This window comes from Puntigrus tetrazona, chromosome 4 (assembly GCF_018831695.1).
Source record: "Puntigrus tetrazona isolate hp1 chromosome 4, ASM1883169v1, whole genome shotgun sequence".
Lineage (NCBI taxonomy): Eukaryota > Metazoa > Chordata > Actinopteri > Cypriniformes > Cyprinidae > Puntigrus > Puntigrus tetrazona.
This window is the reverse complement of record NC_056702.1, coordinates 19264797-19280183: the sequence shown is the minus strand read 5'-3', so window position 1 is coordinate 19280183 and position 15387 is coordinate 19264797. Positions and strand designations below refer to the sequence as shown.

General features: G+C 40.7%; 1 protein-coding gene across 1 annotated transcript; it reads right to left on the bottom strand.

Annotated features, from left to right (window-relative positions):
- Positions 1-12133: 12133 nt before the first annotated feature.
- On the bottom strand, positions 12134-14829 carry LOC122342242 (serine/threonine-protein kinase pim-3-like). The gene is given in 9 exon segments (XM_043236051.1): positions 12134-12183; positions 13128-13249; positions 13251-13302; positions 13376-13757; positions 13923-13973; positions 14089-14183; positions 14408-14558; positions 14600-14658; positions 14772-14829. Coding segments are annotated over 9 exon segments (1020 nt in total).
- Between the last annotated feature and the right edge of the window lie 558 nt (positions 14830-15387).

The following is a 15387-nucleotide window of genomic DNA, read 5'->3' as shown; positions in this document are numbered from 1 at the left end:
TGCCCGGAAGTCTCCTCTTCTGTAGAAGTTAGTGTCAGTAACCCAAAACAGTCTCAAGAGCAGATGGATCCTGCTGGCCAGGCTCTTTAATCTACTGCAGAACCGGTTTAGAGCGCCTGATGAGTGGTCTGTATGCTGGAATCTGGCAGAGATAAAAAGGTCTGAGAGTTTAGATGGGGTGGGGCCTGCGATACGCGCCGGGAAATGCTTGTGTAAATAAGTATCTAGGAGTGTTCGTGCTCCTCTCGCAGCAAAGTCCACATATTGCTGATGGGAATTTAGGAGCAATTGCCTTGAGATTTGCGATTGAAATTCTCATGGCGATACAGTCCATCGGGTGAGCATTCTGTGCAGCTCGCTAATAGCCTAGTACAGCTCGCCCAGAGCTGAGCCACGCTCAGAAGACAAAGACGCAGCAACGCTGCGCAACGCTGCCGCCAGTTTAGATATTGCGTGGTTTCTGCGGAGCAGTTTCAGTGTTCAAAATGTATGCGCACACAACTGCCGCAGATCCATGCCCTACGAAATTGCAGCCAGGAAGCTTACTACAAAATTTTAACTGAAATAAACAAAATACCATTTGAAGCTCCGAGGCCGCCGGGCGCATGCATTGCCGCGCATCTGGGATTATCTCTCATGGTTATTACAGGGTATTGTATCTTACTTTATTGAATAGTGTTAGTATCACTGGTTACATCATGTAACAGTAGTTTATTGGGAAAAGACATTAGGTATGATATATGTATCATTTAGTTAAAATATAAAGCAGAGATAAAATATGTATTAGTAAGAACTTGAAGAGATTAGAATGTTACCGTTGAGTGCTGGAGTTCTTACGCGAGAGGAGAACATCTAGAAAGATTCGCAGGAAGAGCAGACTTGATAAGATGGCTGTGTTTTTATAGTGAGCTTCTTGAAAGGGAGGTTCTGTTGTACGGGATTTTCTCAAAAGTGTTGGATTTGTACCTAGTCTATAGTCATGTGAAAACTAGACACCCTTTGGAAAGCATGTGCTCTTATTGTAACATTTTTTAATAAATTAAGGTTTAACTTCAGTTTCAAATAATACAGAGAGATTAAAGAATCAAACTAAAACAATGAAAACTGAAGAAAAGTTCTTCAAGATCTTCTGTACATGCCATTCTACAAAAATGCCTATTCTAACTGGAGGGAAAGATAGGACACTCTCGTGTCTCCTACTAGCGAGTATACTTGGCTTTGAATAATGGCATGGAGACTTGTTCTGTAGCTATCTACTCAGTCTCCTACATCGGTCTGAGGAAATTTACTCCCACCTCAATGCAGAATCCCGTATGGATGTGCAAGTCAAGGTTTCTGCACAGACAGCCCTTTTTCAAGTCACCCCACAGCATCTCAATGTGGATTCAAATCTGGACTTTGACTCTGGCTATTCCAGGACTCTATTTCCTTCTTTTTCAGCAATCTGGTTGATTTATCAGTATATTTGGGTCATTATTGCGTTGCATGGTCTAGTTCCGCTTCAGCTTTAATTTTCTAACTGATATCTCACATGTTCTTCTGCCACATCTTGATACACAGTTGAATCTATGGGGATTCGAAGGATGGTGAGCTGACTAGGTCCTGTTGCAGCAAAGCAGCCCCAAAACCATGACACTTCCACCTCCATGCTTCACAGTTGTATGAGGTTCTTTCTGAATGCTGTGTTTGGTTTACGCCAAACATGTCCTCCTCTGCTCTCAGCTTTCCCAACACTCCACCTGACCCATCTGTCCAAAGAACATTATTCCAGAAGTCCTGGTCTTTACACCTCTATTCTGGTAATGCCAGTCTGGTCTTGATGTTTCTAAGTTGGAAAGCAAAGGTTTCTCCTGCACACCTCCTATGCAAGTTAAACTTGTACAGTCTCTTTTTCTCTGATTGTAGAGGCATGTACTTCTACATCAACAGTAAACTGTGAGCTTGCTGTAGTTCTTTAGATGACACTTTAGGGCTTTGAGACCCCTACATCTTGCGTCTGCTCTGGGGTGAACTTCTGCTGGGGCGACCAGTCCTGGGGCATGTTGGCAGTTGTTTTGGAAAGCCTCTGTAATTTGTAGACTATCTTCCGGATAGAATGGCTGATTCTAAAAGCTTCTTGAGATCTTTAAATCCTCTCAGACTCAGGCTGGGCAATCTTTTTCTGAAGTCCTCTGACAGCCTTTGTTCTCAATTACAGGCTACCTCACTAACAGTCAGGAGCACACTAAAATCAAATGTCTGAGGTTTAAATAGGCAAGCTCATTCAACATGCAGAGTAACGATCTACTAATTATGTGCACCTGTGATGTACCTGTGGTGAAGATCTGAGCCACTCAGAGGGAATACATGTGGAGGTGTTTTTCTCAGTTAGGGACAGGTATTTTGTGTAGAATGAATATGTACAGAAGATCTTGAAAGACTTTTCTTCTGTTTTCATTGTTTAGTTTGATTACTTCATGAATTCCTCTGTAATAAGAAATCAGATGAAATAACCATTTAATAAAATTGTTATACAAACTACATGCTTTCAAAGGGTGTCCTAATTCTTTTCTACATGACTGTATATAGGAGGGCTGCACCTAGAAGTGAACTAGAAGATAAAGCTGCACTCATGACACGCTCTGATGCCAGACAGCCCTGAAATCACCAGGAAACTTTAAAATTATACAACTTTGGTTTTATTTCTCATTTTATACAGTGTTTTTATTTGTAATGTATTAACCTATATAATAAAACTTATATCTTATTATAACCACATGCTCGCCTGACAAAAGACTCTGATTTCAAGACTAGAGCAGAACAGACCACGGAGAAGTCTTCTCAGACCTGCCTTGTGAGTATGATTCAATCAATCAATCAAAATCATTTTTATTTATATTGCGCTTTTAACAACATAGGTTGCATCAAAGCACTGTACAGTATAATGACAGAATTAAATGATTAAATGCTTATGAGAGATAGGATAGACTCAACTTACTTTACCTTACCTGAGGATAAACAAAATAAGGTAGAAGGTGCAGGAGATTTGAGCACCATAAAACACTGGGCAGCAGTTAATATTGTGGTACGAGATTCTTCCGTCGTTCTGTTGACTTAGTCACTCATTCAGCATCAGACTAAAGTTGGTCTCTCCTGTAGGGCACTACATCAGTCACATCTGTGACTTTACTGGATCTTAATGACTGGAAGGCAGTGACACCAGTATCAAAAAAGAACCAGATGGTCAAAAGCATCAATTAACATGGCCATGAACGGATACATGCTCTTCTATGTGAAGAGTTAAATGTTAGCATAGTACTAGTGCTAAAATAATGTTCAGAGCTCAGTTTGTGTGTAGAATGATTGTTGTTTTGTGCCTATAGCTCAACTGCAGCCTGTTGATGCTGTTTTATAGAGGAAGGGAACAACTTCCAAAGTCAAAAATTGGACTAGAGAAGATGCTTCCGTGGTTTCTCCAGTCTCCAAGCACTCATCCGCCTTCCACGATTCCTACTGGATCGAGAATGGAAGAATGGAGACATATGAAGAGATGCTCATCTAAACCAATCAACACCATGGCAGGAAGCGAGTTCTTGACCTTGCAGCACTGGTAACATCTGCAGGCTCTAGAACTGAAGATGGCATGCTTAAAATGTTTCATATGCATGACATTAAGGTTTCAGATGTTGTTCACAATGACTTTTGCCTGTTTCCAGTCTCTTCATAGCAAACATGATGTATCAAAGCATGAGTATATACAGCAAATTACCTGCCTAACCTATTCTTACAGACTTTGCACAGAAAGTCCTTAATTCAAATTCTAAAGGACGCTATAAAAAGCAACAACTTTATGAAGGTCATTGAGACGGTAAAGGAGACAGCATGATTTGACTAAAATAAGAACTTGCTTTGAAAAGCTGTTAAAATAAATTACATTTTACGTCATCAGCATCCCAGCAACGTTATCAAACTAAATAAAAAAAAAAAAAACGTCCAAAACTTCACAAGCATCTTGACAAATGTGCAGAATTGGCAACTGCAGAAGTGAAGTAGGAGGCAACAGTGCAGAACGTTTCCAGTTGAAGGAGAACCAAATTGTTAAGAAACCTCACAGGAGCACCCAAAACTGAAAGGATATGTGGCCTGTACATTAATTATTTTAAATTGATGTATAATAACGATTGCTGAATAAGACACAATATGTCATGTCTCTAAAGGTAACTCTAAACCTAATAGAATAAATTAAACTTGAATTACAATGTGACATTATTTTGCTTTTGACACAGTTAACCACCAGATCCTCCTGTGCACCCTCATAAAGATGGGCATCTCAGGAACAATGCACGCCTGTGGTTAAAGTCGCACCTCTCAGGTAAGTTCTTTCAGGTGTCTTTGACAAGTTAGGGTTTCTAATACCCCCAGCATGAACCGGTGCTAGTTCAGAGCCGGTGCTTTTGCTTGTTTGAAATTAGTTCGACTGGCGAGCCTCGTTTTCCACTGGCTAGAGAGCACCGGTGCCAAAACTCACACGTCTGGCACCAGTGTATCCAGAACAACCCTAAACTCCGTCAGCTTTTATGCAAAGAAAAATAACAGCAAAAATTTTTCAAAAATTTGGCACTGGAGCACCATTTGGAGAGTATTTCAGAGAATGCAAACTACACAGCAAAAATTCAGGGTTAAATTAACTCCCACAGAGTTGATTTCAACACTTTTCTGAGTTTATATAGCTCCACACTCTCTGGTGTTAAATGAACACTTTTAAAATAACAATAAAAGAGAAACACTCTCAAGTAAAAAAAAAAAACAACCTTTCAGATGAAATTGCATGAAGTCAAACCACCCTTCAATGCAATCCAGCTTCATGTACTTCTGCTGTTTGTTGTACTTTATCTGGACCAACGTTTTACCTGGAACATGCAAAAGAGTTTGATATTGATATATAATCGACAATGGAAAAAAAGTACTGTGCAATGTACTGTCATGTCTACAACGTGCCTATTGCATATAAAAGTCTTAAAGACTACACAAACGCATCAGGTGAATGTTTTTTATGCGCTCTATTCTATATTTAATCACTTTAAGTTTGTAAAACGAATGTTTTTGGGCGGCGATTTGAACTGCGTGGGCAGAGTCTAATTACATCTTTACGGAGTTGTTTTAACACTGATAATCAACTCTGTGAAATAACTCCAACACCAAATGCCATTTACTCTAAATGTGTTAAAATTACTCTTTCTGTGTTAAAATTAACTCAAGATGTTTAACACCGAAATTTCAACTCTCCAATTTTTGCTGTGTACATACACTCTTCTGTATCATCTGCAATTCTAGGAAACGTGTATTTATACTTTAATTTGAATGAAACCAGTGTATCTGTATTTTGTGGCTGTCACGGGATCAGGACAGTTTTGGTGCACTTTTGGCTTTGGGCAGGATTTTCTTCACCAGGAACAGTTCACTTGGAGGACCACGTGAGCAATGCAGTGATGCATGGAGGTATGGATAAATCTATTTGTAGGTAGAATGATGAGGTGAATGCTTTTTAGTGGACATTATCTCTCTGTACAGGACCTTCATATATCACTTGCGACCTGTACTGCACCTGTGAAGACTGGTGGCAATGTGTTTGTACTGGACCACAAACATGGAACCCATTGACAATTTGTTACATAAACACCATGGGAAGAAGGACATCCTTAGGATGGGTGAATCAAGAAAACCAGAAATAAACTAAAGATGGACATCACCCTGAAATGAACATAAATGAATTCTTAAAGAACTTTACAGAAGTTTTGTATTCTGAAAGAGGAAAAACAAGTTGTGGACATGAGCAGATGGGAAATGTAGCATGGAATGAAGCGTAGGGTGAATTCAGATTGATTGAGACATTTTCTGTCATTGAAATGACTTTGAAATAAAAATCCCAATCAATCTGAATTCACCCATACTTTTGTTGCGTAACAGGTCATTGATCCACAGATCTTGGTGAGCCTCCTCTGTCAGATGAAGGCGTCCCCATTGAAGCTAAGCAAAGAAGCAAGGTAGGCGTCCATATTCTTCGCCCACATCTGATGTCAAGCTGACTGTCACGGCTTTCATTACTGTAACAATCTCTGAGAAAAACAAACATTTGACAAGTCTGTTTTAAGAATACATTTGAATGAATTGTTTTTATGCATTCAAATGATTAGACATGCTAAAACAGAGAACCTGATAACAATAAAATACACTCCTGAACGAAATCTCACAAGTAATCCCATTTCGCATTGGTGGATGCGAAAGCGTTGCCTCCAGAAATGACAAAACAGGAACTGATCGATGAAATTGAGTTTTTAAGACCTGTAAATGACGCTCCACCAGTGCATAAGTTGCGATTTTTTTTTTTTTTTTTTTGCATAAAGAAACTGCACAGTTGGTTCGATTGACTACCCCAAATATTAATGATATTGCGGTTGAGGCTTTGTCTCGCAGATTGCGTGAGCTCTCCACTGCAGGGCATTTGATGCTCATCGGGCAGAAGGCTCCTGCAATGATGTAATTTAATGTGAATGCACACCCAGAACAAGCAGCAGGGTCTAAAGTCTGTTTCTACTGTGGAAAATCTGGGCATTTCGCCAAGACTAGTCGAAAAAAAAAACTTTGACAACAGGAGGAAAAAGGGAGGATTAGGTGGTTTCAGGCCCCGGCCTGAAGTCCCAAGCCCGCAGCAGCAGAAACAAAACCTGCAATATCCTACTAGTTGTAATCCCCGTTAGGGATGCCCACAGAGTCAGCCCTCTCGTGATGCATATTCAATAATCTCCATTACATACCCTAATACTCTGTTTTGCCTTTCATTGAAATGTATGTTGATTCTAAACTATGTTTTCCTGATCGACACGGGAGCTAGTAAGTCTTCTCTGTCAAGTAAATTTTACAAGGGCTCTATTACAGGGAAAACGTTCAACTCTGTGGGAATAAGTGGTGTCCCTGTTTGATGTGAGATGACACCAACACCACCGGCGATTTGCTGCATAAACTTGGTGCTCATATTACATTTGACAATAATTCTCTGCAACTCATGTTTCCTGCCGTCTATTCTCTCACTGTCAATGCAGGAAGTGCTCCTTTGGAGGACACAGCTGCATCTGCAGCCATACCGGAACTGACAGCTGTTAACCCTCGACTAGGGGCGGCGCATAAGGATGAAGCAGGCCTTATTAACGCCCGCCCATACAAGTCTACTCTGCTCAAATGCACACCAGTTTATTGTAAACAATACCCTCTCTCCAATGGAAAAAGAAGATGGAATTCGGCCTGTTATTGAACAGTTACTGGCTCAAGGCATTCTGATCCGCACTCATTCACCCTACAATACGCCAGTTAATCCAATTAAAAGGCTAATGGTTCTTGGCGATTAACACAGGATTTAAGAAAAATGTATGAATTGATAAAGCCATTAACTCCTATTGTACCCGATGTGCATACAATACTTAATTCTATTCCTCACTCACATGCTTATTTTACAGTTATTGATCTCTGCTCTGCATTTTTTCCTTTTCCTGTAGATCCTGAAACGCAGCCACTGTTTGCATTCACCTTTGACCACACCCAATATACATTCCAGCGACTTCCCATGGGTCTGACCCGATCGCCTTCCTGGTTCTCTGCGGTAGTGCGAGATGGTCAGGATGCACAACTACCACCAAACACCTGTTTGCTGCAGTGTGTGGATGACCTGCTAGTTATCAGAGCCTCTGATGACTCATGTGCTACTGCCTCCACCATTGTGTTCAATATTCTATCTTAGGCTGGATTAAGGCATCCAAAGACAAATACAGTGGGTTCGAAGGAAGGTCAATTATCTTGGACATGAACTGTCGCAAGGCACAATAAAACTGTCTGAAGAAGCGCATCAAGGCCATTGCTACATATAAGCATCCTTCTACGAAGAATCAAATGCAAAGCTTCTTGGGCCTAGTGAACTATTGCAGAGCGTGGGTGTATGACAAAATCCTGAGAGCGGCCACCCTACTGGACTCTGATGATATTACATGGATGACTGAAATGGACCACGCATTCAGACATCTACAAGCGTCCTTGATTAAGCCACCTGCTCTTGGTTTACCTGCATATACGAAAGACTTTCACTTGTACTTGCAACGAAGGCAGAGAGCAGCGGCGGCAATCTTGGCTCAGGAACATGGGGGTAATTTCCATCCTGTGGCATATTTGTCAAAAACATTGGATTATGTGGCAAAGGGCTTCCCGTCTGTCTGCGTGCAGTGGCTGCTACAGCGATCATGGTACAGGACACAGAGCGTATTCTTCTATCACATCCGTTGATTGTACATACTTCCCATCAGGTAGGCGCTATTATGCAAAACATTTCTACTCAGCACGTGACTGCTCAAAGACGTTCAGGTTATGAAGCAATACTACTAAGCTACTGCTAATGTAATCCTGAAAGCAACCTCTGTTGTTCACGGTCCTACTTTATGTTTGCTTAAGTTGTTAACACAGGGTGAATTCGAGGAGAGCGGATCATGACCAGGATTCAAATTTCTACGGCTTGCAGGCCAGGTGTGTCTGCATCTGTCCTGGAGGAGGGGAATCATTGGTATGTAGATGGATCATGCTATAAACCAAATGATAACGAATACTGGTGTGGCTGGCTGCTCAATTGTGGAATTAGCTGATCGCATAATTGAGGCGTACTGCGCTCCTGTACAGATCAGCGCAAGTAGCAGAGTTAATTGCACTAACAAGAGCTTGTCAATTGGCAAAAGGCCAGTGTTTCAATATATACAACTGATTCAAAATATGCACATTCAGTCGTGCATGGCTTTGCGAAATTATGGCTGGAAAGAAATTTTAAAACCTCTGAAGGAAAGCCAATATCACACCATAGTGTGTTGGCGGAGTTAATCCATGCAGCTCAGCTACCATCCAAATTGGCTGTGATAAAGGTAGCTGGACATGCATTGGGAGATTCAGATGAGGCAAAAGGAAACAGATTGGCAGATGAAGTAGCAAAGTGGGCAGCCAAAGAGCTAATAGTAAGACACAGCGGGCATGGATGTGCCTATGATGTCTTTTGTGTTAACTGATGATTTGGATATTAAGCTGTTACAGGCTATCCCTACACAAGCTGATTTGACACATTAGGCAGCAAATGAGGTGAGGTCATGCTATGTAGACATTATCATGGCATTTTACACGTTTTAAAAGAAAGTCATTCAAAATTTGAATCGATCGTATGTTGACATTAAGTGACTGCCTGATGGACATTTCCAGAGCAGGTGTGTGTGTGCATATCTTCAAGGATTGCTTGTTCTCTCATATCTTGCACTCAGTTCCTGCTTATCGCGTACCCAAAGGCGACTTTCTCATAAGTTTTGGGAAGACAGTCTTAAAAAGGAGGTTTTCTGGTGGGGCTTTCAGATGCAAACCAAGGCAGACTGGACGGTTTTGCTCTCGCTTGCAACTGAATAAGCCACTTGCAAGCTCTTTGAAAATTAGAAACAAATTGGCGGGAAAAAGAACCAAGGGGCATCCAGACACAACACATGGGCCGACCTTTCCCAACCCCTTGGGTTAAAGGCCGTGCTGGTACTTTTTCCACAGGAGACATGGAAGGTGATCATCGCAGATTACGTGGATTCCCTGGTGAAAACGTTAAATGGCATAAACGGTGACGTTTCTCTCTCTCTCCCTCTTCCTGCAGAAGGACCAACTCACTCTTTCGCTCCTGGCCAACAGGTGTTAATAAGGTGTCTGAAACCTCTGAAGCTGGGTGAACCAAGGTACCTTGGACCTGTGACTGTCATCGCTGTGATGAGGACAGGAGTGCTGACGGACTTCCAGTCACAGTGGATACACGCCAGCAGGATGAAGGCAGCTCCAGACGGAAGGGATCGACTTACTACACCGGTGTCGGCAGAGCTCGAGAAGGAACAAGGAAAAGGAGTCGGAAAGCCATAAGCTACCGTGCCAGAAAGTTATTGTGTGTTGTATCATCCCATTTGTTAGACTTCTGATTCGTTGTGCTATGAATACCTTTGTATCATCTCAGTATGCTTTTGTGAGCAGACCAGTAAAGGGTTCCATGACAGGATTAAGATAAGAGTGAATATATATTATTTCCAGTTACTTCTATGTATGATGGATGAGAGATTTCAGAGAGTGTGTTTATGTGTTGTTTATTTTAAACAAAAGCAGGCAACTGTTAGATTTTAACACACTCTCCCTTTTAGACTCTTTCTGTCTGATCTTTTCCCTCCTCTTAGGCGTGATTTTCTTTTAATCTCCCCCTAGTGTTCTGAAGTATGTATGATCTATACATCCTTCTACATGTTAGAAGGGTTCAGTCGGTCATTGGTGTCTGCGCTACTCTGTGTCGTGGGTGAATGAGTTTCCTCTACACTTTTGATACTTGACAAGAAGAAGTGTTTTTCTGTGTCCAAAAGTATTCCTTATATGTTCATAATTTCCTTTATCTTATATAAGTGCATATCTTTTGGCGTGGATACAACATATGTCATCTTTTGATTCATTGGCTAGAGGTAAAACTCCCCTCTGAAAATGCCTATATAAATCATTGTATTCTGGAATAAACTTTGGAGTAAGGAAATATACGTCTATGTGTCTTCTTGCTCCCCAGACGTTACACCCTATGAGATCGAGAATTCGTCTAGAGGTATTCTACGGGAACAGCGGGACCTTAAACTTTGTTAATTATTTAACACCATGTCAGATGATCCACGTTATCCTCATGAAGGAAAGTTAGAAACGGGACTTTTATAAAGTGAATTTTACCTAAAAAGCTGGGGGTTTTTTGGATAATAATAATATAAATTTAAAAAAAAAGTTAAGTCCTTCAAAAAGGATGTGAAGAAAGAACATTAATAAACATAATATTATTACATTTCTTTACAAAAACCCAATTATTTTGTTGAAAAATTTAATTTAGTTGCCTGGGCTATTCAGTCCTCACACAAATCAGTATAATATTCTGATTTAGAGCTCAATTAATATAAATTATTTACTTTTATTACTGAGTTTTTTTTTATTGTTTTAAATTGTAATAATTATTTTGATCGAATGAACGGTGAAGAAATATTCAAAAAATAAAAAACACTTAATTATTCTAAACATTTAACACCCAGTTTATATATTTGGTTATTTACAATTTTCAGCTATATTATTTACATGTTTTGCTTTTTTTGCATACAACAAAAATATTAATATGTTAGTCTTAAGATAAAACATAGAAAATAAGTGTGGACTAAAGATGGTTAAGTTGTTTTTAGATCACAAATGTATTTGCTTGTCAATTTAAAAGGAATTGTATATAAATAAATATCGAGTACAGTGTGTCTCATATTTGCATTATTGAATATCCTAAACTGTAGGGTGTTTTTTTATTTTCATTGTTAAAGTGTTGAAAGATTTTTTTTCATGCCTTCTGTTGAGAGAAGTTCCATTCTATGCTTAAAACTGCCATTATTACAGTCTCCATAAAAATAATATACCTTTTATTATACCTTTATTATTATAGTATACCTTTTATGAAAAAAAATGTTTCTAGCATGGGATTAAGTTAATAAATGAAGGTTATGTCAACATTATGTCATATTTAACATGTTTTTATTTGACATCATAAAAATATTTTCCGCCTCAGGGACCCCCTCCATCATCAGGCTCCTAGAATCGTCTTGACCTTCCTCCACTGGACTGAGGTGAAGACTTCTGTCCAAATCCTAAAAGTAGACATAGATAATAAAAAAGTTCAAAAACCAATTACAAATAATGTGCATTTAGGTTTTGAAAAACTTTGAAAGACATTTTTTATACTTGAAAGTATAAAAGAAATATTCAGATTAATCTCTTCGACGTCAAAAGCTGAACATCTGATTGTCCAAGTGCATGAATTATTTGAAATTGACGTACAACAATGATTGATAAATAATGAAACAATACCGTTTTACTATGTTACGTCTCGAAGGGTAAGAGAAAACACCTGTTCCTCCATGTCCTCTCACTTTCCACGACTTTTTAGATTAAATGTGAATCCTTACTTACTGACATTGTATCACCACAATTCTGGGTGGATTTGCCTTAGAATCGTGGTGTGAGTGAAACCAGTGCTGCAGCATGGGCCCCAGTGCGGTTACACCATTGTAGTTACACCACTGGACTCTACATCCTCACAGACCAGGTCTGGCGGACACAACGGCTCAGGAATCATCTCTGCGTTATAAGACTCACCTCTTTGTTCAGATCAGAGCCTTTTAACCTTCACCACTCTCCAAAACAGAGCAGACTTCTTTCCCCTTCCTAACTTTTGCAGACTTTTCTAAAATATAAAACATAAATAATAAGCTTAATAATAGGAGATGGAGATTGTGAACAAGGGTTTCATTAAGCTTGTGAGGAACATCTTTTGTGGATTTTATTATTCTCTTTTCATTCCTATGCGTGACCATGGACCACAAAGCCAGTCATAAAGTTGAATGTTGGGATAGGACAAAACATCTGAAAATCTGGAATCTGAAAAATCTCACTATTGAGAAAGTTGTCCAACTGAAGTTTTTCGCAATACGTATTACTCAAAAACAATGTTTTAATATATTTACAAAAGGAAATTACTAAATATCTTCATGGAGCGTGATCTTTACTTAACGTCCAAATGACGGGAAAAATTATTGAGACAAATACAATGTATTTTTGGCTATTGCTATAAATATATCCTAGCGACTTAAGACTGGTCCAGGGTCACATATTTTTGATTGCATGAATCTCCATACCCCCTTATACAACGTGCCTGTGTTTGACAATAAACTTTGCAGATAAAGTTAAAGATAAAGACAACTTAAGACCTACTTAATGTATTACGCTGCCTTTCGTCGTCCGTCCGGTTGATGCACAGGATCCGCTGTCTAGTTAGTAAAACCACCTGTGCAGTTCTAGATGCTGTAGCATCGGTCTGTCAGCTGGATTGCGGGTCAAACACTGGTAAATCAGGTCACGGCATGCTGTAAAGTTTTCAGAGGGAGAGCACAGGTTAGTCATACTTCTCAAATGTACCAAATTAAATAATCGGGTAAATAATCTTTACACACGTTACTTGCTACACCGAGAGTAAAGAGGTCTGTTGAGTTTACCTGAGGATAAAGTCCGAATCACGGGAGTGCAGTTACACAGTATTTTGTCTTTGCTTTTAAAGGGCAGATATCCATGCAGGATTTGGAAGAGCATCATGCCCACAGCCCAGACATACGCCGGGCGGCGTGGGCGTGGAATCCCTCATGACCTCAGGTGGGGTGCAGAGTGTTGCTCCTGCAAGAGAAACGTTTTTTAGCATCGAACAATGGCGTTATCAAAAAGGCAACACTGTGATTACAAAACACACCTCGATATTGACTGCTGAGATTGCCCCCGCGGTGGATCAGTTGAGCGCAGCCAAAGTCAATTAGCTTGAGCTCCAAAGTAGTGGGAGTCACTAGGATGTTCCCCGTGTGGATGTCGCCGTGGAAGACCCTTCGGTCGACGCAGTGTTTCAAAGCTTGGATTAACTGGCGGATTAACAAGCATGCTTTCTCTTCATTGATGGGCTTCGAGCGCTTGATGTACTCATTCAAGGTACAGCAAGGTTTAGGGTACTCCATGATGAGCACAGCGCTATTTTTTTCCTCAGTCCATTCATGGAATTTGATGACGTTGGGGCATAATGGAGGTTTTCCCAACCTGAGCAACATTGCCACTTCTGCAAGCACGGGTTTGGAATGACCAGCCTAGAGAGAGTGCAAGAGAGAAAAAAAACTATTTACTACTTGGACGATGAACACCATTCTGCTTAGATTTGCACTTAAATCTCTGTTGTCTGTTTCATTTCTGCTTTATGTTAGCTACAGGTATTGACAGCAATAGTCACTCAATCCTTAGATTTGTCAACTTACAAGGTGAAGATAATGGTCACTCTGACGCTTATGGATGTACTTCACGGCAACCTGTGAATGGCAAAATGAAGTTAATTTCTCCAAACACATCAAAGGATCTCGACAGTGGATACACATCTCTACATCTGAAGCAAAATGATGATACAAGTCAATAAAATTGCTTTACCGTCGTTTTGTCACCAACTAGGTAGGTTGCCTCATACACCTTGCCATAACTTCCACGTCCTAGAAAATCTCCCAATAAAAAGACAGGTGCTCTACCTGAAAAACAGATAGGAAGAAGTTACAGTATCAGATTTACAGTCTGAATTCTGATTTAAAGCAGAGAAACATAGGTAATAATGACTCACCGGATTGCAGATTGATTCCCAAATCCGAAGAATCCGGCTCATGCGGCAACGCTGGAGTGGCTGGATTGGCTGGAGTGGCTGGATTGTCTGGATTGGCTGGAGTGGCTGGATTGGCTGGAGTGGCTGGATTTGCACTGGCCTCTTGCACAGGTGGGGGGGACTGGAGAGCTTCACTGGCCTGGTCAGAACCGGTCTGACAGCTTGGCTCAGACTCAAAAGAAATGGCACAATCTGCTAAATCCTCATCACTGTCTGGATCCACCTGTGGCGTCGAACTCCGGACAATCTTCGAGTCACGGCAGAGGAGGAGGTGCTTTACAGCCTTACGGAATCTCTGAAGAAGAACGCACGGACCGCTTTCCCCTTCCTCCACTTTTTAAGCTTTTCTAAAATGGAGATAAATAATACAACAAAAGTTACATGCAATGAATTACAGCAGCGCGTGGTAATAGAGAACAGATGGTAGAAATAATAGAAACCTAAAGTAACTATGACTCACCATCACCCAGATCAGAACAGGAGGGATCAGCCACAGGTGATGACTCGGAATTGGCCATTTCTACGTCAGGTATTTGCTCGCTCCTGGAGGACCTGGCACACACGACGACTCTTCACAGACATCTTCACAGACCTGGCCTGGCAGACACATCGGCTCAGGATCTGCGTTGGCCGTCGGTGCGATTCTGGGAGGACTCGGGACAGGCGTCAGCTCTGAATCATCTTGATCCGGCTGTGGTGTAATATTCACCACTCGGTTTGGATCACAGCAAAAGAAAGGACGCTTTACAGCCTTCCATACTCTCCGAAAGACAGCACAGGCTCCTTTCATCTTCTTTCCTTTTGCAGGTTTTTCTAAAATAAAGAAAAATCAATGGCAAGCTACAGATCTCTGACTACAGACTCGATTTCTGGGAAAGAAAATAACGTTAATAAATGCACCTACAATAACCAGCTCACCTGTAGGGCTGTTCTCCACATCGTTTGAAGGACAAACCTTCACGGGTCCTGCATTATCTGAGCTAACGCTCCCTGAATCTCTAGTTGTTGCCTTGACAGGCTTTTTGTCAGCTGTCTCTTTAATGCTGACAGAGTCAGACATCACGTCTGAAGTAAGA